At 40.4% G+C, this 25,739-nt stretch overlaps 1 protein-coding gene across 1 annotated transcript; it reads left to right on the top strand.

Moving 5' to 3' along the window:
• The first annotated feature begins 113 nt into the window (after window positions 1–113).
• ell2 (elongation factor for RNA polymerase II 2) lies at window positions 114–25,020 on the top strand. Its single transcript, XM_058632650.1, has 12 exons — window positions 114–302; window positions 8,131–8,178; window positions 9,882–10,006; window positions 10,124–10,287; window positions 12,941–13,200; window positions 14,064–14,188; window positions 15,930–16,002; window positions 16,084–16,810; window positions 18,915–18,978; window positions 20,681–20,852; window positions 22,365–22,409; window positions 22,483–25,020. The coding sequence occupies exons 1-12, from the start codon at window positions 129–131 to the stop codon at window positions 22,597–22,599; spliced, it is 2,094 nt and encodes a 697-aa protein (XP_058488633.1). The 5' UTR covers window positions 114–128; the 3' UTR covers window positions 22,600–25,020.
• The last annotated feature ends 719 nt before the right edge of the window (window positions 25,021–25,739 follow it).

The following is a 25,739-nucleotide window of genomic DNA, read 5'->3' as shown; positions in this document are numbered from 1 at the left end:
AGGCTCACAAGTCAATAGCAGTCCAGTGAGTGCAGAGTGAGAGCGTCAGGTAGGCAGGCAGCTGCAGCTGTAGTCCCTCCCTCCCTCCCTCCCCGGCTCTATCGCACACAGGGAGTGTGGGTTGCTAAATGCTCCAGCCTCACAGGGACGATGGTGGAGGGCTGCTAAAGATGGCGGCGCTGTCTGAGGATGGGAGGTACGGATTAAATTGTGGCCAACAGAGCGCCGACAGAGTCACCGTGCTCCACGTCAAATTGACCGAGACGGCGTTGAGAGCGATAGAGAGCTACCAAAGCTGTGTGGTGAGTGAAATTGGCGTTTATTTCGCCCATAATGAGACAGAAGTATCGGGCTGACACAGCTCCACTCAGCTGGGAAGCCTGGACTGCCACGCACAGCTAAAGCTACAAAGTTAGCTACGCTGTTGACAGAGCGACTTTCTGCTTTCTCTTATCGACAGTCTTTTTTTGTGTCATTAAATTAAAAAGCGGAAGAAGATAAATTAGTCTTTTCTCTTGTGTTCTGGCCTGGTTTTACAAGCTGACAGTAGTGGTTTAACCACGATAACCTCTAGGGAAAGTTAGACACTCTGATTAGCTAGTGTTAGCTCGCAGGCTCGGACTGAGGTGCTGTGCTGTCCATTTTTTTTTCTTACCAAACTAAAGTGACTTTAACCAAATTAGGAAAGCTGTAATTTCAGACGAGTCCTGCAAGGTGAGGCTACACCAGAACAGCTCATCTGCCACTCACTACTGAACTTTTTCTTGGGTTAGCTTGGGTAGGGTGGGAATACAGCGTCACAAGTAAGTAAGTAAGGCTAATTCAACTTCGTTATAAATTAATAGCATTAACTCATTAAATCATCATGAGTGGTCAGCGTTGTACAGTCCTAAAACGTAACATGACAACCTATCAGGGATATCAAGCTCCTAGTTACACTCGTCACTTTATTGCTTTATTAATATCATTATTAGTATTATTATTGTGATTATTATCATCATTATTATTATTATTATTATTATCATCGTCGTTGTTTTTATTATCAATATGGAAAAATAGATTATAGAAGGGGGCAGAAATGGAACGTTGCAGATGCCAACAGCCGTCAAACTCTACAGAAGAAGTTTGGGCCAAATAAAATAGCTGTAGAGCATGTGAGCTAACTTTGTTTATTTTGGGTTTGGTTAACTCACTTCTAAATGTTCATGAAGGAATAGGCCATCTTTGTTTGTATTATGGATATGGAGATAAAAGGAGGCCTTTTAAGGAGAACATTTGGACAAATATGTTGCAGTCAAACGAGCTATAGAGGAAGCAAGCTAGCTTTATTTTAGGTTTGGTTAGCAGATGTCAACATTTGAGAGAGGTAGCCCAGCTAATCATTGCAAAATATATTATTTTATATATATATATATATATATATATATATATATATATATATATATATATATATATTATATGTATATATTAGGGCTACAAGTAACAATTATTAACAATTAATCTATTGATTATCCTCTCGATTAGTTGAGTGGTCGTTTGGTCTATAAGGTGTTCAGAACATTTTCAAAAATGTTGGCTGGCGTTCTCAAATGTCCTAAAAAAGAAACCAGAATTATTCAGTTTTAATAATTTCTTTGTCATATGGAGCAAAGAAACTTCAATTTTAAGAATCTAAGAAATCTGACACCCTGACTCCCCTGCCTGACGGACCTTTCGGCTGATTAGCCACTCGAACCAGACATGTCCAGGGGAGCTGTAGCATCGTTCTCTTCTTCTTTGGTAATGTGTCCTATTCCCTGCGTCCAGACTTGTACCACCACCCGATGGTGAAGTGGGATATTACGGGACCCTGACGCGCGCATACCAGGGTTTGCGATATGCGATTTGCATTTGACGCACGGCATGTGCACAGAATTATACCAATACCTTTTAAAATGTACTGCTATTTATGGCTGCAGCTAATGCTGAATTTCTTGAATATTGTTTAGCTTTTCGTCTATCAAATGTAAGAAAAAAATCAAAATGATGTTTTACAACCCTTTAAATCCTTGAATGTTTGTCCACAAACCAAATATGTCATTGAGGAGCAAAGAAACCTCATCATATTCATAGTCAAGAAACTGAAATTTGAGACCCCAAGTCACTTGATTTTTATCTAGTAAATAAACTGAATACCATTTATCGATGGATTAATAATCAGTAATATATAATCAATAATTATTGCAGCCCTACTGCAGTTCACTCCAGAGCTTGACACCACATCGAGAGGCATTTGTGCTAAGGACACAGCATTCCTGTGCAAATGAATTGTTACTTGTTAATCCTGAACTGTACAAATTGTGTAATCTTTTTAAGGGCGCTGCACAGGTGAACTAATCTGGAGAAGTCTCTGCAGTCTTGAGTTGAGGCGGCCTAAAACCAAGTTACCTGACCTTAACTCAACAACAACACTATTACATAACACAGTGACTCTCAGGCACATAAGTTGAAGGAATTCTTTAGTGACAGCCAATGCTACAACCTTATTTGATGTGGCAGTGTTGGTCTGTAGGCTGCATTGTACAGCAGGCAGCCAGCTATCTCTTGCTGACTGAGCAGCCAAAATCGACTGCTTTTTGTTTCTCGCTCTCGCTAATGCGTGTGTGTGGCAGCTCCAACAGTCATTGAACTATGGAAGCTGCCCATCTTTGTCTTTCTGTGGTGATGTGAAATGTGATGAGAACTGTGTGTGTGTGTGTGTGTCTCTGTGTGTACTTGTGACTGTCTGTGTGAGTTAATGTATGGATAGTGGGGGAGGGTTGAGTATCTTGGCTTTAACAACTGTAACATGGTTGTTCCTGTCCGGTTAAGTAGTATACATGTAATCCTGATTTGTTGGCAGATTTTTTAAATATAAGAGTTAGCCAGGATGTTTGACTATCTGGTAATGCAGAAAACCTGTCATTAAAAAAATGTACAGTTGATGTTTTAAAGGTCTGTGAACTAGCAGGACAACACTTACTTCTGTTGGCTTCATCTGTGTGTAGAGATGTCCCGATACATCTTTTTCACTTCTGATACGATACCGATATTGCGGCCTTGAGTATTGGCCGATACCGATATCGATCCGATACGATACCAGCATGAATCATACATACTTTAATTACTTATTTTGTAGTGAGCAATGTTAGAATAGGCCCCACGTGATCACAACGGGCGCTGCTGGATAGAAGTACTGGAGCAGAATGGACTGCTTGTATCAGAGATTTAAGAGGCAGTCCTATATGATCCAATACTGTTTTTTTGGCTGATATCAGACCGATATCAATATCAGATTGGGGCATCCCTATCTGTGTGTAAAGGCTTTTTCTGGTAAAATTTACACAACACCAGAGAAGCTGCTGCCCCTGCATAATTGTGGCTGTCGGCTGACTCCATTTTAAAAGCTGCCAACACAAACCTGGATAGGGCACCTACACATTTGTTGTCTTCAAAATATCTGCTATATGACTCTTGTCCAAATTCCAACACTTGTGCCCAGATCAAAGTAAATGGTTTTACCAACCTCCTCCCCAGGGGTTGCGTTAACCGAATATTATCCGTCATTGACCGTTTTTTTTTAAACGGTGACGGAAAAATCTGAGAGCCAGCTGTCATTTTGACAGATTGCAATTCACACCCCTAAAAACTATGTTGATAAAAGAGGTGAAAAAAGAGGGATAGATGCAGATGAAGGACAAACTCAGCCCTTGGCCTCAGCGGAGCGAGGCAGCGGCAGTAAGGAGGTTAGGCGAGTTCAGTGGTAGCGGGAGTTCTCCTGGCTGAGGAGGGCGGATAGAAAAATGTTGTGCGACAAAATAAAGATTCCCATCGGAGAATCTGAGCATAATTTCTGACCTGGACACCGTACTCAATGCATCTCGCTATCCTTGTAGTGCTGACAGTGTGTTAAAGAGCTATGGACAGGAGGCTTTGGAGCGCGTCTGTGACCGGTGCAGCTGATCCACTGTTGCAGAAGGAGCGCATGTTGCGGGATTTCCTACCACGCGCAACTACGCGCAAGCAGGCACGCGATTTAAGTCCATGTGGACCAGGAGGAAGGTGTGAGACTGGGCGTTTAGGCCACAGGTTAACTGTTCATATTCCACTGCAATATGAACAATGCAATTGAATATGTCATTATTATCATTTAAAGTGACCGGTAAAAATTGATTATGACAGGATTTTTATGACCCTGTCATTCAAAATGACAGACAACGAAAAAGTCTAGCGCAACCTCTGCTCCTCCCTGAGAAGATGCAGGTAAAACTGACTGTCTCACATTATGTTTACATTACATTAGATGAAAGTATTGCTGGGCAATATGACCATAAATTTATATTGTGTTTTTATTTTTCAGTTTCACAGTGTACAACAGTATTTGTTTTATGCAAGAACATGAAAAGAGTGACCCAGTAAGCGAGCGTAGCTGTGGAGTATGTCTGTGTGCTCGTGGTTGAGTGAGAGAGAGGGAGCGTCGCAAAGAGAGAGTGTGTGTGTGTGTATGTGTATATAACTGCATAAATTATTGGTACTCTAACCCCAGGATTCCACTTCCACCGACTCGTTCCGTCAGTCCTACCAGTTACTTCTTACTTTTTTACTTGGCTTACTTTTTCTTTACTCACATTTCTTTTTTTCCTGCTGTATCATAACATTATGTCATTAAAAAGTAAAATATAATTAAAAACAAAAATATTGGTTTTCAGTATACCGCCCAGGACTAGAAGGAAGCTACTTATTGTGTTTGTCCAACTAAAACTGAACATTTGGAATATATGTAAATGTGTTATGGGGTTATGGGGGTGCATCAGTGGTACAGGGAGTTGTCTTTCAACTTTGGGTTGTGGGTTCGATTCCCACTTTACCCAGTGAAGGAGGGTGAACTCTGTAATTAAGTGCTCTAGAGCTGAAACGATTAATCGATTAATCGATTATTAATAGATTACTAAATAAATTGACAACCATTTCGATAATCGATGAATCGTTTTGAAGCTATTTTTCGTGATGAAAACAACATTTCCGATTCCGAAGCGTCTTAAATTATTTTCTTCATTTCTCTGCTCTTGATAACAAAGAAGTCATTAACGGTGAATCATTTTGGTTTGTGGACAAAACAAGACATTTGAGAACATCATCATTTCCAAGTTTGACGAACACCGATCAACATTTTTAAAGGTTTTCTGATATTTTATGGACCAAACGATTAATCGAGAAAATAATCGACAGATTAATCGATTATGAAAATAATCGTTAGTTGCAGCTCTAAAGTGCTCCTCAAAACGTAATGTGGACAAATGTCAACCGCCAACATTGAAACCAGACCAAAATGAGTGTTTTTAGCTGCAGCTACACTAACTGCAACAGCTGGTCAATCTGCAGCAGGTTAGTCCTGCTCACAGCACCTGTACCTCTGTTGAAACTGCACTGTTATCAGGAGCTCCTTCCCCTCAGTTGTGTATAGTTTGACTATGATACTTGGGTAAGTTATTTGTTGGATATCTGTCTGCATTCACGAAACTTGAAGCTGCTTGGTGCAGAAACAGCAGCAGCTGTGATTTGCACATGCAAGGCACGTAGATAGGGAGTTGTTAAGGGAGTATTGTATGACATTCATAAAAATGATTTTGTGTGTATACTTAACCCTTTGATGCACCTTCAAAAAGTTACGTTAAAGTATAGCACAAGAATGTGTTGGTAAAAAATAAAAAAACATCTTTTAAACCAACATCAGACATTTTCATAGATATCAAATATTAATTAATTTGTTTAAATTTTAACCCTTAAGTTTTTTTTCATGATGTACCTTCACCTGGTAAAACTAACGAAATTGGCCAGTGAGCCAGTAACTAACTCAACACGGGCTATGTTAGTATCTTGATTGCTGAATAAAGCAAATGAAGAGTCACCACAGCAACCAGACTGAACTAATCGTCTGCATCTCAGTCTCGAAAAACCATGGATTCCTTGTGCCTGGAGGTTAGGACGCACAGTGTCTGCTGTGACTGTAGAGTCCAATCCATGAGAGGCAGATGGGGCCACAAGATAAGGCTTGCACAGACCAAGGGGGTAGGGTTGTGTCCTGATGTGTCGCCGTTGCTTTCTCAGTGCACTCTTTGTTTCGTGGTGAGAGCAGTCCACTGCGCAGTGCCTGTTGCCACTGGGTTCAGTGCTGGGTGGCATCTTCCTAGTTGGCAGGGTTAATGTTGAAGGACTTGAGTCTTTATAACGAAGCTGAGGTCAGCCAGTGGGTCTTTTGCCAAATGCCAGATCCGAATAAAGGATGTCCTTAGGGATTCTTCCATCATCCATCCACGGGACATGTCCAAGCCAGCGGAGATGGCACTGCTTTAGTAGAGAGAACATGGTTGGAAGCTTTGCTCTTTCTAGGATTGCTGCATGTGATATTTTATCCTTCCAGGTGATTCCCATTGTGCCCCTCATGGAGCGCAGATGAAAGCTGGTAAGCTTACGTTCTTGGTGTGCGTACGGGGTCCAGGTTTCACTACCGTACAGGAGTGAGCTGATGACACAGGTTCTGTGCACCTGTATCTTTGTCTGGACTGAGAGTTTACTGTTGTCCCATTCTCTGGTGGTAAGCTTTCCAAAGGTGGAAGCTGCCTTTTTAAGGCAGTTGCTTAGTTCTGTGTCAAGTGATAGATTGCTTGTGATGGTGGATCCAAGGTAGGTGAAACTATGCACGGCCTCCAGGGTGCAGTTGTTAATTGTGATTTAAGCACAGACTACCTTCCCCTACCTAAACAAGCTCTATTGGCGCTTTTCCACTGTACAGTTCCAGCACGACTCAGCTCGTCACGGCTCGACTACTCAGTTTGGTATCGCTTTCCATTATTGTAGTCCCCTGGGTGGAGTCATCATGGTACAGTTGCATGAAACTTCTGTGACATTGTTTTATACACGACACACACAAACTAGAGTTGAGCCGTGCCGGGCCGGTTGTTGGCACTATTCAGCTTGATTTGTGTGTGGGTTGTCTCTTCCTGTGGCGGCACTCTGGCCAGTCAGTGGCCAGCAGTCTGACCAATCATCGCATAGTACCTACTCGGCACGCTTTTGGAACCTCGCCTGAGCAGGTACTAAAAATAGTACCAGGTACTATGCTAGTGGAAACGCTACTTAAACCGTGGCGTGGTGAGGCGAGTTGAGCCGGTGTAAATACGCCAGTGTTTTCAGTCTAGTAATCATAGTCACTTTGCTAGTGCCATATAGCTGCCTTGCCTCCTTCAGCTATGACATGAAATGCCTCTCTCTGTATGCAGCTCGGGAATGTCATAGATGACACAAAACCAAACGTTGCTATCCAGAGACCTTATCCACGCAGAGGGAGTCATGCGGGGCTCATAGATTTATTCAGTATTATGGGGATTACACATTACAGCTTTAACTGTGTCGTGCCTTAGTTTAAATTAGGAATATCTAATGCAGCCCACCAAAACCTTTAATAACTGCTCCGACCAACACAAACTTTCTTTTGTTTCACCTGAGAGCCACTGCTACACCGTGCCTTAATGAGCACATAACAAGGTGTTTCATCCAGTAACATCTGTAAAATTAGACAGTTTTAAACAAGATTAAAGCAGATTTTAACTGAATCCCACTAAATAACTTTGTTGCATTACTTCCGATTACCTCTTAAAATTGGTTATTACTATTTAACAGTTATTTGAAGCTTGATTACAAAAATGGTGTACTGTGGCCCACAATTTGGGAATCATATTGATCGGCCTTGTTTTGCTACATTGACATTGTAACCTATCTGTGAATAAATGCAATAAATAGCAGATAAGTGATTTGTAATGGCTTAATTCCATTATTTACACCTCGACATTAGACATGTCTTCAGTTCATGTTTTGTTTGTCTTTCTACAATGCTGGCTCTTCAGGTTTTCCCTCATGTATTTTCCCCTCACATATACACAACAGGTATGTGTATGTTAGCTGTTGGTTTCAACCTTTACACTGTTTAATTGCAACAATTTTATGTTTTATTTTGTATTTTTTGAGCCCAGATCACCAGTTTTGGTCAGAAGTATCAATAAGCAGTGTAACATGATCTACAGTAAGATAAAAGTTGTTTCTTTTTACTTTCAGAACGTACCTTCCTCGCAGCCAACAATACAATTTAAGGGACTTCAAGGGGTAAGTGTGTTACATTCCTGATTGCTAAGTCTTTTAAGCCCTGTATCTCTTTAAGTGGCAGACCAAAGTTTTCTTGACAAGTAATTTCCATATTTCTTTGCTCATTTACTTTTGAATCTGCTTAGTTGTATTCTTGATTCATTGAGATGCTTCTGATGATTTCCTTACACCCTGTTCACACTGGATGCATTGTGGCTGCATTTTCATTTCAGTGCCCATAACTGTCAAATGACTGTCCACACAAAAATATTTTTTGTTTTCTGTCAGCGATAAATCAGAAAATTAAGTCAGAATCACGTTTGGTTGTGTGGAGACTCACTGCTGGTTGGAACACGCTCAGGCGAGCAAGGCGTAGCACAGCCGCGATGCGCACATGGCTTTTTCAGTGTGAATCAGGCTTTAGAACCAACAAAATCAGACTCTTCCTGACTTGTCAAGTTAATCACCTACTCAAGTAATGCTCAGGTTTTATGTCATAGTCATAACTTAAAGGTAAAGCCTGGTTGTACGAGGTACTGACACTAGTTGAAACAGATTTCAGCCATTTAACAAAAGGCTTACCGAGTACACCCTCTTGAGTCAAGTGAGCAGTATCTTAAGATTATGTTAGCCACTTTTGTCTCACTGATACACAGGCTTTTCTGAATGGAAACTTGAGTTCATAAACCCCTTACTCTTCCAAACCAAAGTCCATAGATAAAGATTTAGGGTGAAAGGCGGGGTGCACCCTGGTCACCAGTCCATCACAGGGCCACATAGAGAACCATACACTCACACCCACAGTCAAGTGATGGTGTCCAATTTGCCGAATCCCAATATTTACCAAACAAGTCAACAGTAGACCAGCTGCACTGTTCCATGCTAATTAATTAATTAGTTTGGTTTTCTCTTTGAATTAACCTTGCTTATTAGTGTGGCTGTTATGCTTCCACCTTTAGTATCCAGTCAGAAAAGCAGCAAAGTTTTCTCCAGATAGCATGAACTTAACCTGGTAAAATATATATATAATATATTAATATATTAAAATCTGTTTTTCCTTATGGCCCACTGGCAGCCATTTTTTTATTGTCTGTCCAATGCAAGTGCAGAGAACCTTTTGATGAACATAAAGTAAACAAATGCTTACCAAATGTGCATTTATTATTATTACAATTTACTGAAAACATTAACTTTTACATTGTGGAACAATTAACATTCCACTGCACTGGCCAAAGTGATACATGGCTTCAAGTGTCAAACTGTTGCTGAAGTGCTCAGAGAGGCAGTGTCTGTAGTCAGTGATGCATAGGATTTACATACAGCCTCATCTTACTTACCTCCTCTCTCGGAGATAAAGTGTTCTGATTGTGATACCTGCTCAGACCTCAAAGAGCTTCCTGTCTCATGCTAGCTCCCATGATGGTCACATCAAACGCCTTAATTAAAATGTAGATGGTATGTGGAGGAAGAGGCATCTAAAGCGTAGGGCATGGTTTAAACAAATTGACTTTAACATGAGGCAGTTTTATAATAGATAGCAGGAAGTGTGGTTGTATGTAGTACTGATACATAGTAGTAATGTGTGTCATTATCTCATGCAAACACAGTTCAAAAAAACCCAAACTATCTCTTTAACTGTATGCATTTCTTCATCCATTGTTTGTCAGTTACTTTTCTCAAACTCATGTGAATAATTATTAAAAACATGGGATTTCTGTTCACAGCGCATTAAAATTCCCAAGACCAATTCCTCATCAGACACCTTCAACATTTTTGATTTCTACCTGTCCAATGTGGGCAAGGACAACCCTCAGGGAAGCTTTGAGTGCATCCGTCAGTATGCACCAAGGTAATGGTAACCACTGATTATCAGAATCACTTGTTAGCCATCTTATTACCACACATTGCTAGAATGTAAACCCTCTCTGCCTTGTTTTTCTTTCTCCTACTCTCTTTTTGTATGCAGTTCAGGGGCCTCACACCTGGCATTATTGGCAACAGTACAGGACAAGGTCACGGTGTGCGCCACAAATGACTCCTATCAGGTGACCCGGGAACGCATGACACAAGCCGCAGAGGACACGCGTGAACGTGGGACCAAAGTCATCAAACCTGGGGGCCAGTACAGAGGTGAGGCACTTACTGAGCTTTCCCTTATCTGCAACTGCCACTAAAACAGATGCCAAGTTAGATCCCAGCACACCAGCATGGCTTTACATTCTATCAGCAACTCTGCGCTCTTTTCAGACTCAGCCCTTTTTTTTTAGGGACTGAATAGGTGAAAGCTTACAGCCTGACTCCATTCACAGCCATTATTGTGACCAACTGTGCCTTTTAAGCCATTTCAGCAGTCTGACCAATAAAGGCCATCGTGGCAGATGAGGATCTTTCAGAATTATTTCAGAATGAAGTTCCAGGTCAAGAATGTTAACTTGATATTATCGTGATAATTTGAAAAAGAATCTGCTTTAAACTCTGAAAATGCATTGCAAAACATAATTTTTAAACATTTTACTTGAACACTGCCTACGGTCATTATGTCATCCTCAGTGGTGGTGAAAGTCATCTTTCTGAGTGGCATACAGGTTGGTCTGGTAGGTGATATGCCATATAACTTTGGGGCTGAAGTAACCTTGTAAAGTACACAAAGGGGTTTCAATGTGGTCAGGGGGGAATTGCTGGTACTCGGGCAGGGCTGGGTTGGCCTGGCAGTTGGCCTGGCTGCAGACTTCCTTAAAGAAGCTGAAAAATCAGAAAACTTGTTTTAATTATTAAAAGAAAACTGATTAATCAATTATCAAAATAGTTGATGCTTAATTTAGTTATTGATTAATAATCAACCCTACAACCCACTGTGGCAGTTATAAATGTTAAATCTACTCAGCTCAGTGTTTGTTAGAAAATGGTGTTTTCCCTGAAGACGCATTCTTGAATTCAGTTGAAAACAATGCAGCTGAGCTGGTCTGTGGTTTGAAGAGATGTGCTCTGATCTGACTTGTGTTTCCACTACAAGGTATGTGTTACATACAGTAAGAACAATAACAGAGGCTATCCAGCATTCTGTGTTTGTTTATTGCCATGTGGCTGTTTATCACAAGAAGATGCAAAGCTTTGTTTTAGAGAAGGCTCTGGGCTTCAGGGAAAAGCACCACTGTGATGATTCGCTGTTGACCGATCAGCTCTGCCCTTTACGAGGCGGCCACAGGTGCTCCATACCCCAACAGAAGGGTGTATATTAGAGTGTATAGTAATATAGTCTCTTTTGAGAGGAGAGTGACAATAAACTGTAAATACAAACAACATGTGTGCAGCTTTATATAATAATATATCTTGCATGTCGGGATATAGCCTGAAAATGTCAAGATATTATTTATAAGTCATATCGCCCAGCCGTATGATGTCCATGTATCATTGTGTTGAAGTGAAGTTTGTTGCTTGCTGGTCAGACATTAAGGTTAAAGCTCAAACAGCTTGATGTGTACTGGTAAACGGGTTGACTACTGTCAAAAATTATTTGAAACAAGTAACAAGTAACAACCTCCTCAGGCCTTTCTGTCTTGGCTCTGGGAATAGATTTGCATGCACTGGCCCAGATAGAAACTGGGAAACGAGAGCAGCAGAGAAAAGGGTTGGGACAGAGCTTGTAACAGCTGGTTTGGAGAAAGCACTCTGTTTATTAATGCAAATGCTTTTTTAGCTTCTGGTTTTCTCACGCTGTTAATTTCAGGTAACACACCAGGTGTCGGGTGACTCCACTGCAACTTGTTGTGTTTTTTTGGTGTGTTTATAGCTTTGTTTATAGCTTGTATTTCCACAACTATTGTCATTACAAATGCAGTGGCTTTTAATGTTATAAGCTTGTAGGCTCTGGCTCTGGCTCCTATTTGTTTTTCTGACTATTTCTGACAGAAACATAATTACTTAAGCTTTTCACCTGCAGCAGTCTGTCACTGGCCTGTCAACAAAGTCTGTGAGCGTATGCCCACTCACATTGCCTCGAGTCTTGCTTTTGACAAGGAGGAAGGTGGGGGAAGTTTTCCCTTTCTCTTCCTCCCTTTAACCTTAATCTTTTAAAGAGCTTTAGAACTTTATAATGACCAAGAGGCAGTATAGAGAAATGTGCAGGCTCACTGACTAAAGCACATGGCTCAGCAACACAGCAACAAAAACACAAGTGTACGGGGTTTTTTTTAAATGCCAAAACAATCCTAGTTTATTTTTTTACCTTTTAATGCAGAAGTTTAAATTTAAGATTTAAATTAATTTATTAATGAATTAATTTGAATGTTTCAGACTCTCCTTGCTTGTGTCTGTGTGTTTGTGTGGGTGTGTGTATGTGTGTATATATATGTGTATGTGTGTGTGTGTGTATATGTATGTATGTGTGTGTATGTATATATATATATATATATATATATACACACACACACACACACACACACACACACACACACACACACACACACACACACACATACATACATACATACATACATACACGCTTAAATGTGTATATATGCTTATACAGTACCCTGATGCAATTTTTTATAGCTGCTTCCCATCAACTATTGTGGTCATATTTGCTGCTTGGTCTGACCATGGTACAGAGAGACTCCTCTTCCAACCAGGAGGTCGGGGTCCACATGCTGATTCCTGTTCCTGGGCGAGACAGTTTACCCCAGACTGTTTCTGGTGACTGCATCCGCAGTCTGTGAATGGGTGTAAATGATGTATGATAGAGAAAATGCTGCATATTAACATCGTGTTTAACTTCTGTCTTTAGGAAAACAAGTCCATATACGTAAGCCTGCACTATCAACCCCAGAAGTGGTCCCGGAGCGCAAGCGCTCCACACCCATTAACCCAGCCAACACGATTCGCAAGTGCCTTTCAAATAACCCTGTGTCCCAGCGGCCGTTTCGGGATCGCCTCATCCACCTGCTGGCGCTGAGGTCCTACAAGAAGCTGGAAGTGCTCGCCCGTTTGCAGCGGGATGGTATCAACCAGAAGGACCGGAACTCTTTAGGGAGTACCTTGCAACAGGTAATATAAGGTGTTGTGTTGGTGTTTGTAAAGTTCAATGTGCCTTATGTCCACAGAGGAACTTAGAAATGGAAGTTCCCAGTAATTTAGCATTTACATGTTCTTTAATACAAATAAAATTAATAGCAGTAATACGTTTGCAATGTCTATTTAGGCTTTTGTTCCTGTTCCTGGAACCTGTGTTCCTACAAGTCAATTTTTTTTTTAATGTTTGATTTCTTTTTTTGAAACACAATTCATATACACAAACATGTCAGAGGAAATCCAGTTCACCGTATAATTCAATCACTTTCTTTATATATATATATATATATATATATATAACTTGTTTTTTATTAGTATTTTCATTGAACAGATACAGTGTCAAGAGGCAACATGAAAACATAGTCATTTTCTCATTATTATTATTATTATTATTATTATTGTCCAGTGGTAATAGTAATAGTGATCTTCTTGGTTTCTATAATCAGTCCGCTTTTCCCATTTTTATTAAATAGCATCTCTTGTATCAATTTATGTGTCAATCTTCCCATTACAAATATCTCATGCATGATGCACAGCCACTGCCCTTTGGTTGGAGGTTCTGTTCTATACCATAATCTGGTAATAGTTTTTTTGCTGGCCGTTAGTAGTAGATGTCCTTGTCCTCTTTTTGTAGTATGTGTAATTCAATCCCTTTCAAAAGAAACGACTTAATTTTTTACTAATTTGCATGCACAGATGTTTGACCAACACAGGAAACATGAACTTTCTATACATGTCATCAGTAGTTGAGATGCTTTAACTTTGAAACTGTCGTGTGTATGTGTACGTGTGTGTGATTGGGCTTGTGTGCATGTTGTGTTTTTGTTTTTTCTAAACAGGTTGCCAACCTGAACCCAAAGGACAACACATATTCTTTAAAGGACTTTATTTATCGTGATGTCCAGCGAGACTGGCCTGGTTATTCTGAAGATGACAAAACCCAGGTTGACCGGATCATAGCTCGGTATGCAAAGTGCCCCGTTCAGTATTTTACCTTTAACACGTATAGTACTTGCCTGTACTATTGAAATATTCATTTTTAAAATATACTGATTAAAATATGTTATTTGCGTTATTTATTGTTCTAAGTGATGACACATACCCTTGCTTAGTAAAGTGACTGTTGGAACAGACATGAAAGAGATAACTCAGGTTCTTTGAAGTGTGATTGTATGAGGTGCAGACATCCTGTGTGTGTGTGTGTACGTGTGCTATAAAGCTCTGCAGCAGCAGAATATCCGTCTTCGTCATAGCAGCAAACCTTAAGAACATGTTTGCTGCTTTATCTCGTCATAGACGGCCTTTCCTGATGGCAAACTGAAGTATGTAAACTGTCCAGTTTAAGAGTATGACCGAGTATTACCCTAACCCAGCATACGCTTTCTCAGAGGAGATCTGTTGATAATCATATTGACATAAATATCGTTTGCTGCTTAAATAATTTAAGCAGCGCTTTCTCGCAGTAAACAAAAACCAAATGGCGTTTTCTGTCAGAGATGAAGTAATAATCCCATTATGGTGGTGGTGAGACACAAAGCGAGGGAAATGTAGGAGACACTCAACCACTGTGAACATGCGAGTTAGACGCAGCAGAGCAGTGACGCACGTGTGAAGAACATGACGCATCCAGGGTGATCCAGGCGTAAGACTGCGGTCAATTCCCCCCTCTGCATTAAACTGCTTAATAATCCATTAACACCAGGAGGGGCCACTGCACTTACAACTAGCAATAAATCCAAGTTTACACGCATGGATATGCACATGATCACAGGGCAGAACAACACACTTGAACTTAATGATGCAGGCAGCAGTGAATCAACAACTCTTGTGTTGTGATGTAAAATGGCAGATTTTCTCTGGCTTAAGTCTGAGGAGTGAGCAGCCCATGAATTGACACACACTCTAGTTTGAATCGGTGTCAGCACCCCACACTTCAGTAAAGCGCTGCAACTGTTGGTTTTTTGTCTCTTGATAGATTGAGTTGGACTTGTTTGGTCCACAAAATGTTGATCGGTGTCTTCCCAAACCTCATGTTCTCAAATGTCTAATTTTGTCCACAAACCAAAATGATTCAGTTTAATGATTTATTTTGTTTTGTGGAGTTAGGAAACCAGAAAATGTTAATATGCTGAAAAGTCAGCTGAACTTGTCTCATGTCGTCACCATATAGATTGAATATTGACATTAGTCTTGGGCGATGTCCTAAATTGGTAGGTGATGATTTTTACAGTAAAATATTGTGACTTGAATGTCCGAGTGAATGTCGCGGGGAGTTCATAATCTACCAAACAAACAAACTGGTAGACCTCCAAAGACCACTAGCTCCTTTAGCTCGGATTAGCTCATTACGGCAACACATTTAGCCACTGGACTCCGTCTGCGCTGAAGAACGGCACTTAATTCACAGCACTGCTGATACACAACCTCTCTTATTATTGTGCGACTCTCACAATAAGTGGAATAACTCGAAATATGCAGGGTGACAGAGATATGGGCTAATCTCCACAAATTACCTGGGAAATGTCTAAAATCTCAATATTTTAGCATTAGTTTGTGTGCGACAGGGTAGGGGCGTGACATGATGTCGGTCAGCCAATCACGATTGGCACAGCCCTAATTGACATATTGCCCAGCTCTCTCTTCATGTGCTCTTTCATTTCCGTCACCATTTTCTCACTGATGCTACTCCTTTCTCTCTTTTGCAGCAAATTAGGTCTTCCTACTGAGACACTTTCATCAAACAGTCCTCCCAAAGACGCTGTCCCCACTTCCCCCCAGGTACCCACAAATACACACTGAAACACACACCCCCACATTGAAAGCATGCAATTCTCAGCTCAGTTCACTATTTTCTCACAGAAACGCCAGCCAGACTTTGACTTCATTGATCCACTGGCGCCCAAGAAAGCCCGCATCTCGCACCTCAGCAATCGAGGGCCAGCTGCATCTTCATCCTCCTCCTCTGACCGCCATGAGGAAGAGGGCAGCCCCAGCTCTAAAAGCTCGTCCCTACCCTCAAATGTCACGTCGGGCCCTCCCACCCATCTCCCCATTTCCTCTCACCCTCCAGCACTCTCTCACCAGCAGCCCAGCCCCGCCTCCAACTCCCACTCACCCAGCACCCCGGAGGGCTGTGGCACCCAGGATCTGCCCACAGATCAGAGCTCCTCCTGCAGAGACCCTTCAACAAGCCCCTTCTCCTCTGACAGGACCCTGCAAGACCGCTTTGGGCACCCAGTCCCCATTCCTAGACCAGCCTCCTCCCCCAGCCCTCCTCCTCCTCCTCCTCGCACCTCACTGACAGTGACCTCCACGGTCATCACCAGCCCACCTTTGTCCAGCAGCACTAACAAGAAGGTCAAAAAGAAATCCAAGAAGCACAAGGACAAGGATCGAGAAAAGGAGAAAGGGAAACGTATGGAAAGAGCCAATGGAACGCCTCCGCCTGCTCCTCCTCCACCACCACCACCTCCTCCTCCTCCCAGTGTGGTGGAGCTGGTGGATGAGAGTCGTAAAGCCAAAAACAGGCATGGTGCTGAGGAGGAAAGGAGAGGTGTCATCGACAAACATCCTCACAAACATCAAGGTGTGTTTCCGTCTTGTTAATAGTTTGCATACATGAATCAAACTTATAACTGAAGCGACTATATCATTTATCCACTGATTAAATGAAGTTTTTTATTGCCTTAGTTTGTTTGGATATTATTCTAATAATTTGGATTTTAAAATGATTTCCAGAAATCAAGTGTTGAAGCTTGGATTGACTGTTTTGTGCACCCCCCCCCCACCCACCCCCGCCCCACACCAAGCACCAGCTCGAGACACAGTCACTCTCACGGACAACAACACCTTACAAGATCAACACTGCTTAAGCACACACCATCTTCAGAATATTACACGCACACACTGGTAACATGGCCTGAAGTTTGTGTCTCTTTGTAAAACAATCACTTTCCCACGACTAAGTCCATTAAGAAAATCTGCTATTTTTTTACATCACAACACAAAGGAGTTGTTGATCCATCTCTCTCTCTCTGAACTTTGGTGCAGCAGCGTGAGCGGTTTATACACTTAAGTCTCCAGTCAGAAAAAGTTTAGGATATAGGCTTAAGCAGTTTCTTCAGGTGAATCATTTGTTAATAATCGATTAGAGTTTTAATTTTCTTAACTGTGAATATTAAGTGCTTCATTTGCTCCATATAACAAAGAAATCTTTAAAACTGAAGCATGTTGGTTGGTGGACAAAATGAGACGTAAGGTTTGGTAAACACTGATTAATATTTTCTATTTTATCAACCAACAAATACTTGTTTAATCAAGAAAATAATGGACAAATTGATGGTTAGTTGCAGTCCTCACCCGTACTATCACTTAAAGATATCAAATCAAATCACTAGGCAGGTACTTGACACCACTCAGCTTCTGTGCAGTTAACTGAAACCAAAAACACTGTAGAATATGTGTGACACACATCTGCCACTTCATTATAATACAACAAATTAAACTCTCAATTTAATGAACTGTCTTTCATGGAAGGAGGTTATTAATTCACTCAAATTCATAGAAAATTAATATCACAATTTTAGCCGTGTGTAGCTAAAACACAGTTTAATAGTAAAGAGAAGGTAACTACTAGCAGCAAACACATCACTTTGAAGTTAATGCAGCATCATTGAAGGCAGCAGTTAATGCATTAAAGCAGTCCTGGCATGTCTTGTGACTGCTGTGGCTCCTCAGTCCATCTTTTTAGCCTGATTATCTTTCAGACTTTGGATTGTTGCTCAGTGTGTTTCAGTGTTTATCTCTGCTGGGTTTTTTTTTTTTTTACAACCCAGCCTGCCACATTGACTATGCTGATAAAGGTGATTTTGCCTGGACATGTTGATCTGGTTTCTGTTGACCTGACATTATAAATGTTACATTTGATATTTGTCACACATCTTCATTTGTTTGTCTCTCTTGTTTTGTTGCTGCAGTTGCAGATGTTAGTGTTTGTCTGTTCCTGATAGAGTTAAATAGCTGATTTAATAGAAAATGCACCTGTGAATCTACACCTACAAGCAAAACAGTGGACTTGTTGTGTATGTGCAGTGTGTGTTGTCTTTCTTTATTATTCACTATTAAGTAGAGATGGTAGCATATATGACCTTGGTGAAGTGTTAGTATCTCACATGGTGTGAAAATGCTTTATGGTCCTAGAGATCCACGAGTGAGCCTGCATTTTTCCACTCATTCCAGGATCACATGATTTATAAAGCTCTTACCAAGGCTGCAACTTCCAAGTATTTTCATAATCAATCCATCTTTTGGTTTTTATTTTATTTTTTCAATTAATAGATTAGTTCTTCGTCCTTAAAATGTCAAAAACTCTCAAAACAAAGGTCGATGTTTCCACCAAACTCAAAATGATGAATCACCTTTTTAGTGTTTTTTTGTTATTTGGAGTAAAGATATCAGAAAATATTCACCCTTACGAAGCTGAAAAATCATAGAGCTTGTGCAATGTGTTAAGTAATGATTAATGGTTGCAGCCATTAATCCATTACTTAATAAATATTCTTTCTTCAATTTAACAAACATGTTTGAGAGCCATTTTAAGCTTTAAAGCAAAAAGTTATTGCAGTAGTATTGTATTTTCCAATGTTACACGTATCATTTGGTCTAATTGTGACATTTGCTCTTTTCTTTAGATAAAGACAAGCCAGTCCAGTCCACTGAATTTTCCTCCGCGATTGAGATGCCAGACTACATAGTGTAAGTAAACCTTGAAACTTCCCGTTTTCCCCCACAGTGTGATCCTCTTTACATTTCAAGCCTCTTATTTCTTATCCTCCACATGAGTGTTGTGGGTGAACTGCAGTCAATCCCAGCTGACCCGAAGACTCTAAGAAGCTCTGCTTCCTCTAAAATGCCATAAAACAAATGGTGAAATACCTGCTGTCGTATCTACATCTTCATTAATAACAGTGCGCTACAACTTCAACTATATCACTAGTTCATCTCACTAAGCTCAGCTCTATGAGATGCCACACAGTTTCGTGAGTCAATTGTAGAAACAAGTAGCAGCCTGTTTTTTTCCACGTCCATTTCTACATATTGTGCACTGTAAATAAATCACTCTTCTGGCATTTCCTTGTTCATTTTTATCAACATGGGTTTTATATATAAATAACCGGGCCAGAAATTAGCTCCCGCTGTTTCAAAGATAAGCAACCCACGCTGAAGCTGACCTAGGGTTAAAGGTGGTGCGGTGTCACACACACACACACACACGCTGGACGGGTCACCAGTCCATCACAGAGCCAACACACGGAGACTAACAAACATTCACAGAGACAACACACACACATCGAACACACCTACGCTCAATTTACAGCAGAGTTGTCAAACTCCAGGCCCGCAGGCCACATCCGGCCGCATGTTCATTTCATTTTTTGACAAAAATATCCATTGCTTTCATTAATATATATCTTAACATGGCACATCTTTCATTTCAAGTTCTCTGATTTGTTTCCTAATCTAAGCTTGTTTTGCTCTTATATTATTTGGCCCTCAACTTGGACACTGTTTTTAAAAATGTTTTATATGGTTTTTGGGCTATGGGAGGAGATGACTAAACACACACAACTGTAAACATAACAGTGGCTAATTGCCCATAATTTCCTGAACGAAGGATGTTTAAAAAATAAATAAACAAATAAATGAATACAATATAGCCTACTACTAACAAAACTTAAAGGTTAAACATTTTTCAAACTTCACATTCAGTTCGTGTTAGTTACCAAGAGATTCACAAAGACACCTGAAGAAAAATGTGACAATGCGTCATGGAAATGGACTGAGACACAAACATTATTAGGATGGTGGAAATTCAATTTAAAAAGAGATATTTCATTAGTTCTGTTATTAAGTCATTTAGCTGGGATTTTGAGAAACCTCAGTATGTTTCCACTAAAATGACCCGGGTGAAAACTTTCCCCGAAAGAAGAACCTACTCATGACTAGGGACTTTTCAGATTACCAGGAACTTTAGAGGGGCGGGGCTGTATGTGCTGAACACTGATTGGTGGAACACAATTTACACACACGTCAGAGAAAACTATTTTGAAGCTTGAATTACGCACATTTTAAATTATTATTCATTTTAAAGACCTGCTTTCTTCATGCACGTGCAGTTAACTAGGATTGGCTGAAACTTATGTAGAGCTGAAACAATTAATAGATTATCCATCGATAACTAAATTAACCTTCAACTATTTTGACAATCGATTCATCGCTTTGAGTGTTTTTAAAGAAATAAAGCAAATGTTCTGATTTCCCAGCGTCTTAAATGTGATGTTTTCTGGTTTCTGTGAATTTCTGTGCATTGTGAATAATGGTTAGTTATGATGTGAGCCTCTCCTCAGGATAAGCTGCAAAGTGTTAATGTTGTGTTGTTTGTTTCCTGTGTTTATAGGAAGTATACATCACTGGTGTCCATGGACCAGCGGCAGAGCTACAAGGACGACTTTAACGCAGAGTATGATGAGTACCGTCAGCTGCACGCCCGTGTGGAGGGCATCACCCGCCGCTTCACCCAGCTGGATACCCAGTGCCGGAAGCTTTCACCTGGCACCAAAGAGTACCAGGTCAGATTCACACCACTGATTTTAAGATTATCTTTGATAAGTTTAGACTTTAGATACAGTTTAGCGCAGGGATGGGCACGAGTATTGGAAACAAAGCGTACCAGTTTGTCTGTAATAGCATTCTGACGAGCAGCTGTAAACCCTGTGATGTGGAGGGAATAAAAATACATCATTCTTGCCAGCTCGGACTTAAACTGGGCTAGTTTGCCAGGGTGCAGAGTTGGCAGCTGTAAACCCTGCATTACTTTCACTAGCTCCTTTGTGTAATTAGTTACTCATTATATTCTTCTTTTACTAACATAACTTCTTAGTTGTTAAACTAATTGTTGCTCATCGTTTGAATGTGTGGGTTTTGTGAGTAGAATAGAAACGTGTTGTACAAGAAGTTTCTTTTGGAACTCAATCCACTTCAACTGGAATCAAACAAAGAATTTGCAGTCACGCCACAGAACTGCAAACATGGCAGCCTCTCAAAGCAAACACCGTCTCTCTCCGACTGTGTTCTGCATATTTCTTATGGCAACAACGAGGAATATTAATGATGTCACAAAGCAACACCGACTGTCGCTTTGAAAAACCGGTTTGCAACAGAAACAATCTTTATCATTACACACCTGTGACCTTTCACTCACTCCTGCTGTCTGTAGCAGACAGATGTGTGACAGCTGCAGGTTCATTCACCTCCTGACACACGGTCTAAGTGTCACCGCCAACACAATCAACATACTGGTGTCATTTCTAGGCATCAAACTAGAGCTGCAACTTTGGTCAATCGTTTGTTTCATAAAATATCAGAAAACCTTAAAAAATGTTGATCGGTGTTCGTAAAAAACCTGGAAATGATGATATTCTCAAATGTCTTGTTTTGTCCACAAACCAAAATGATTCACTGTTAATGATTTCTTTGTTATAAAGAGCAAAGAAATTAAGAAAATACTCACATTTAAGAAGCTTAAACAATCGGAAATGTTTTCATCATGAAAGAAGCTTCAAAACGATTAATCAATTATCAAAATAGTTGTCGATTAATTTAGTAATCGATTAATCGTTTCAGCTCTACATCAAACAGTTTAATATAACATTTATACCTTGATTTAAAGGAGATTATTTCAAAATGTCGTAAAATATATATAAAATGTTGCGATGTAGCCTAAAAATATGACAATTCTTTGATGCCAGGTCACCGCTGAAAACATTTCTTTCATATTTTTATATTTTTACAACCTGTTCACTCGTCACAGTGCTGACACAATCTGTCCCCGCACATGTTTTTCATTGGTTGTTGGCAGATTTTTGCCCATTCTTATCCTCAAACACTCCATTTTGATTGACCCTGTCGTGCAACAGTAACGACGGTCAGCAAAATTATTTTGAATTGAAAATCTCTTTTTATCAAATCGTGACTCAAGGGATGGGAATCAAATGGAACCTGAATGTGTTTTTTAATGATCAAACAAAAGTGACACAGTGGCTAGATGCTGCCTGATACCAACACTTTCCTTCTCTGTGCAGAAAGTGCAGGAAGAGGTGATGAAAGAGTACAAGAAGATGAAACAAGTAAGTATTTACAAAGACACAGTCTGTATGTTTTTGTCACATGTGATCTGACGTGCGCCGCCTGTCGTTACAGCACAGCCCCAACTACCACGAGGAGAAACAACGCTGCGAGTACCTGCACAACAAGTTGGCCCACATCAAGCGGCTAATAGCTGATTTTGACCAGCGCAGAGCTCAGGCCTGGTGCTGAGAGGCACAGCACACCACATCCTCACTGATCAGTATTTGAGAGCAGGAGGGGGCGTCCAACTGACTCTGAATCATGAAATCCCCCTTCAGTTACTGCCTCCACCACACACACACACACACACACACACACACCCTCCCCTCTCCTTCCTTTCCCTTCTCTTCCCTCTTCACTCCTTCCTTCTTTATCTGATCTTTGATTCCACAGGTGTCATCGTTGCCTGCAATCTTCAAAATCTCACTTTTAGTTTTTTCCTCTCTTTCATCTTTGGCTTTTCTCACTGAGCTCCTGTTGAATTCCAGACCACTGGATTAGTGAAAGGAGCAGCCTGCATGTGTGACGGGGATCTTTATTTTATTTTATTTTATTTTATTTTATCTTATGTTTGGGGGGGAGGGGACGCTTAAACTCTTCAATCTTTTGAGGAACTTAATCTTGACACAAAAAAAAGAACAAAAAATGTGTTTTTGAGCATCTGAGAAAATATTAACCTGTATTTAAGTAAAAAAAAAAAAAAGAAAAAGAGAGAGGGATATCTATTTATTTTGGGACTCGTAGTGCGAAAGGAGTCCACAGATGATATATTGTTTAATTTTTCTTGAAAACAATGCAAAAAAAGCGACCGCAGCCTTATGTGTTATGACTTTTTGAAGCCATTTTGCACGGAAGATTCATCATGGCCTCTCATTGATGTCTCTCCCGGCTCGTTTCCTCTCTCTATACACAACTGTACTGGATAACTCTGCTTCAACACGCGGGCGGCAGCGCTGAGGTTGAGGCTGCTGTAGAAGGGAATGAGACGGGATGGAGAGAAGTCCACTGAGCCCACTGAGAGGCAACATCAGTATGTGTGCATGGATTGTAAATTTTGTTGTAATGACCACATGAGGTGGCACTAGGGGGGAATAAATGGGAGTATGATCCCTCCCATCAGTGGGGGAGGCAGTATTTCTTGCACCACCAGTGTCCACGGTGCATTATGGGTGCCTTAAGGTGTTTACGCTCAAATTTCTCAAGTTGGGCCGATCTTCAGTGGCCACGAGCCACACAAAGTACTACAACTTCCTGGGAACAGGTTGTGTCTGTGTGTGTGTGTGTATGTATGTGTATGTGTGTGTATGTGTTAGAAAGATGTGTGAAAGGAAATTAAAAAAAAGTGAGAAATATGAAAAAGAAAAAAAAAGCTGCTACGGTGTTTGTCCAGCCTGACATGGCTGCAGTAACAGAGCCTGATCTTAAATGAAGAGATGTAGAAGATCCTTGTTTTTTTCCAGCGTGGTTAAACTCTGGAAAAGACTGAAGTGAAACCTCTTCAGCTTTAACCCGCTGCAAACACTCTTTGTCTTTTCTGTTTTTTATAAAGAAGCAAAAATGCGTCATCCACCAGAAAACTGATCTGTATCTCAGCAGAAACTATATTTGACTCTCAGTTTGAGTTCTGCACAGTAGTGAAAGTGTTTTGTTTTTTTTCAGCATTGATACCGATTGAGTTTAATGGGTGGATGATTGACTTAAATTTTTATTTCAACAAGGGAAAAAAAAAATCTGTTGACAAACCTGTGTTAGAATGTTTTCCGACAAATTAAAGAGAGTTTTCTGGTTCAGCATCCTGGAGTAAAATGTGTGATTTAGGCTTCATTTTGAGGAAACACAAATACTGGAATTGGTTTAATTTACTGGAAACTTAAAAAAAACAAAAAGAAAATGAAATTAAAGTGTATTATTCCACTTTTATTGTGGTCACTTCCCTCCGGACACTGTAACAAAGTATTTGTTCTGCTTAAGTGGACATGGGAAGGACGTGTGTCCTGTTTTGGGGGGAAAAAAAGTGTCACAAAAGAGGAATTGAAGCAAATATTGACTTGTTCTTTTCACATGTTTTGATTTGGGCATTCTGTCAAACAGTCGGTCTCTGCAGCAGACTGTCTGCGTTGGTCGTCTGTCACAGTCATCGCTTGTTGTCACTTCAGTTGTATTTTGGACATAAAATCAGCACTTTTGGAGAGCGTCCCTCACAAAAGCATGTGAAATATGTGGAGACTACTTAAGAGTCATGCTTACTACACCTGTGGGCAACAGGGTCAGTGTTGGAAAGTTGGAAGTTTTGTCCTGTTTTCCCTTGTAGTGGTCGTTTCCCAGAATTTAGAGCTTTGCAAAGGACAAACGTTGACAGATTGTCGGAGGCCAGAGTTTTTCCATAAGGCCTTCAAACTAAGTGTTGCCTGTCACAGCCTTCCAAAGATTACTGTCTTTATTGAAAACAGATTTAATGAACAACATGAATGAGCCTGAAGTCATTTATCGTGGTTAAAGCAAAAGGAAGAAGAGGAAGTGATAAAGTCCACTGAAAACGGTGAATTCTGAGTAACAACTTCCTGCCTGACAAATGTACCGACACTTCAATAAAGAAATCACAAGTTGAAACTGGGAAATGTCTCGTCTTTTGTTCGCTTTGAAGACGACAAAACAGGTGATTTTACAGGATTTAATGGTCCAGTGTGTAAAATTTAGATTAAATTATTTACATTTGGCACAAACTGAACATAAAATAATATGACTTGAGTTTTATTTCAGTTTGTTCAGTCACCTCAATGTGTAAAGAATAGAATAGAGGTAGTATTTTTGAAGAATTGTGCTTCCCAGCCTCAGTTTCCCCTGAGTTGAGAAATATCTTCATCCTATTTCACGTGCCCACCAGTGGGTAGGGTTTTAAATATCGGTGCTTAGTATTTAACCCAGTTAATCAAAAAAACATTTACTAGCTAATTGTAATAATAATTTGTCACAGACTGAACTGTAAATGGGTTTTAGATTCACCTGCTTCTGATTTCTCTATGATAATGCGCAGGTTTCTTGTGGGACCTTCCAGCTGCTCATGGGGGCCCTCTACTGGCCACAGAAACCCAGATTACTGGAGTTTACAGAGTTTCTTAATGTCCTGGATTAACAGTGATTTTTCACCTTTGCATATAACATGAGAGACGAGGATAATGACCTGAGAGACCTGTAGGATGTTAAAATATCCTGATATTTCATGGAGTGATGGTGTATTTATTCTGTGACAGTGATTTTATTGTGGGCTGACTTGAGGTCATTTGACTTCCACTCGTCTCACTAGACAAAGAAAACTATGTACTATGTTT

This window comes from Solea solea, chromosome 6 (assembly GCF_958295425.1).
Source record: "Solea solea chromosome 6, fSolSol10.1, whole genome shotgun sequence".
Classification (NCBI taxonomy): domain Eukaryota; kingdom Metazoa; phylum Chordata; class Actinopteri; order Pleuronectiformes; family Soleidae; genus Solea; species Solea solea.
Note: the sequence above shows the minus strand (reverse complement) of the source record. Positions and strands in the feature narration are given on the sequence as shown.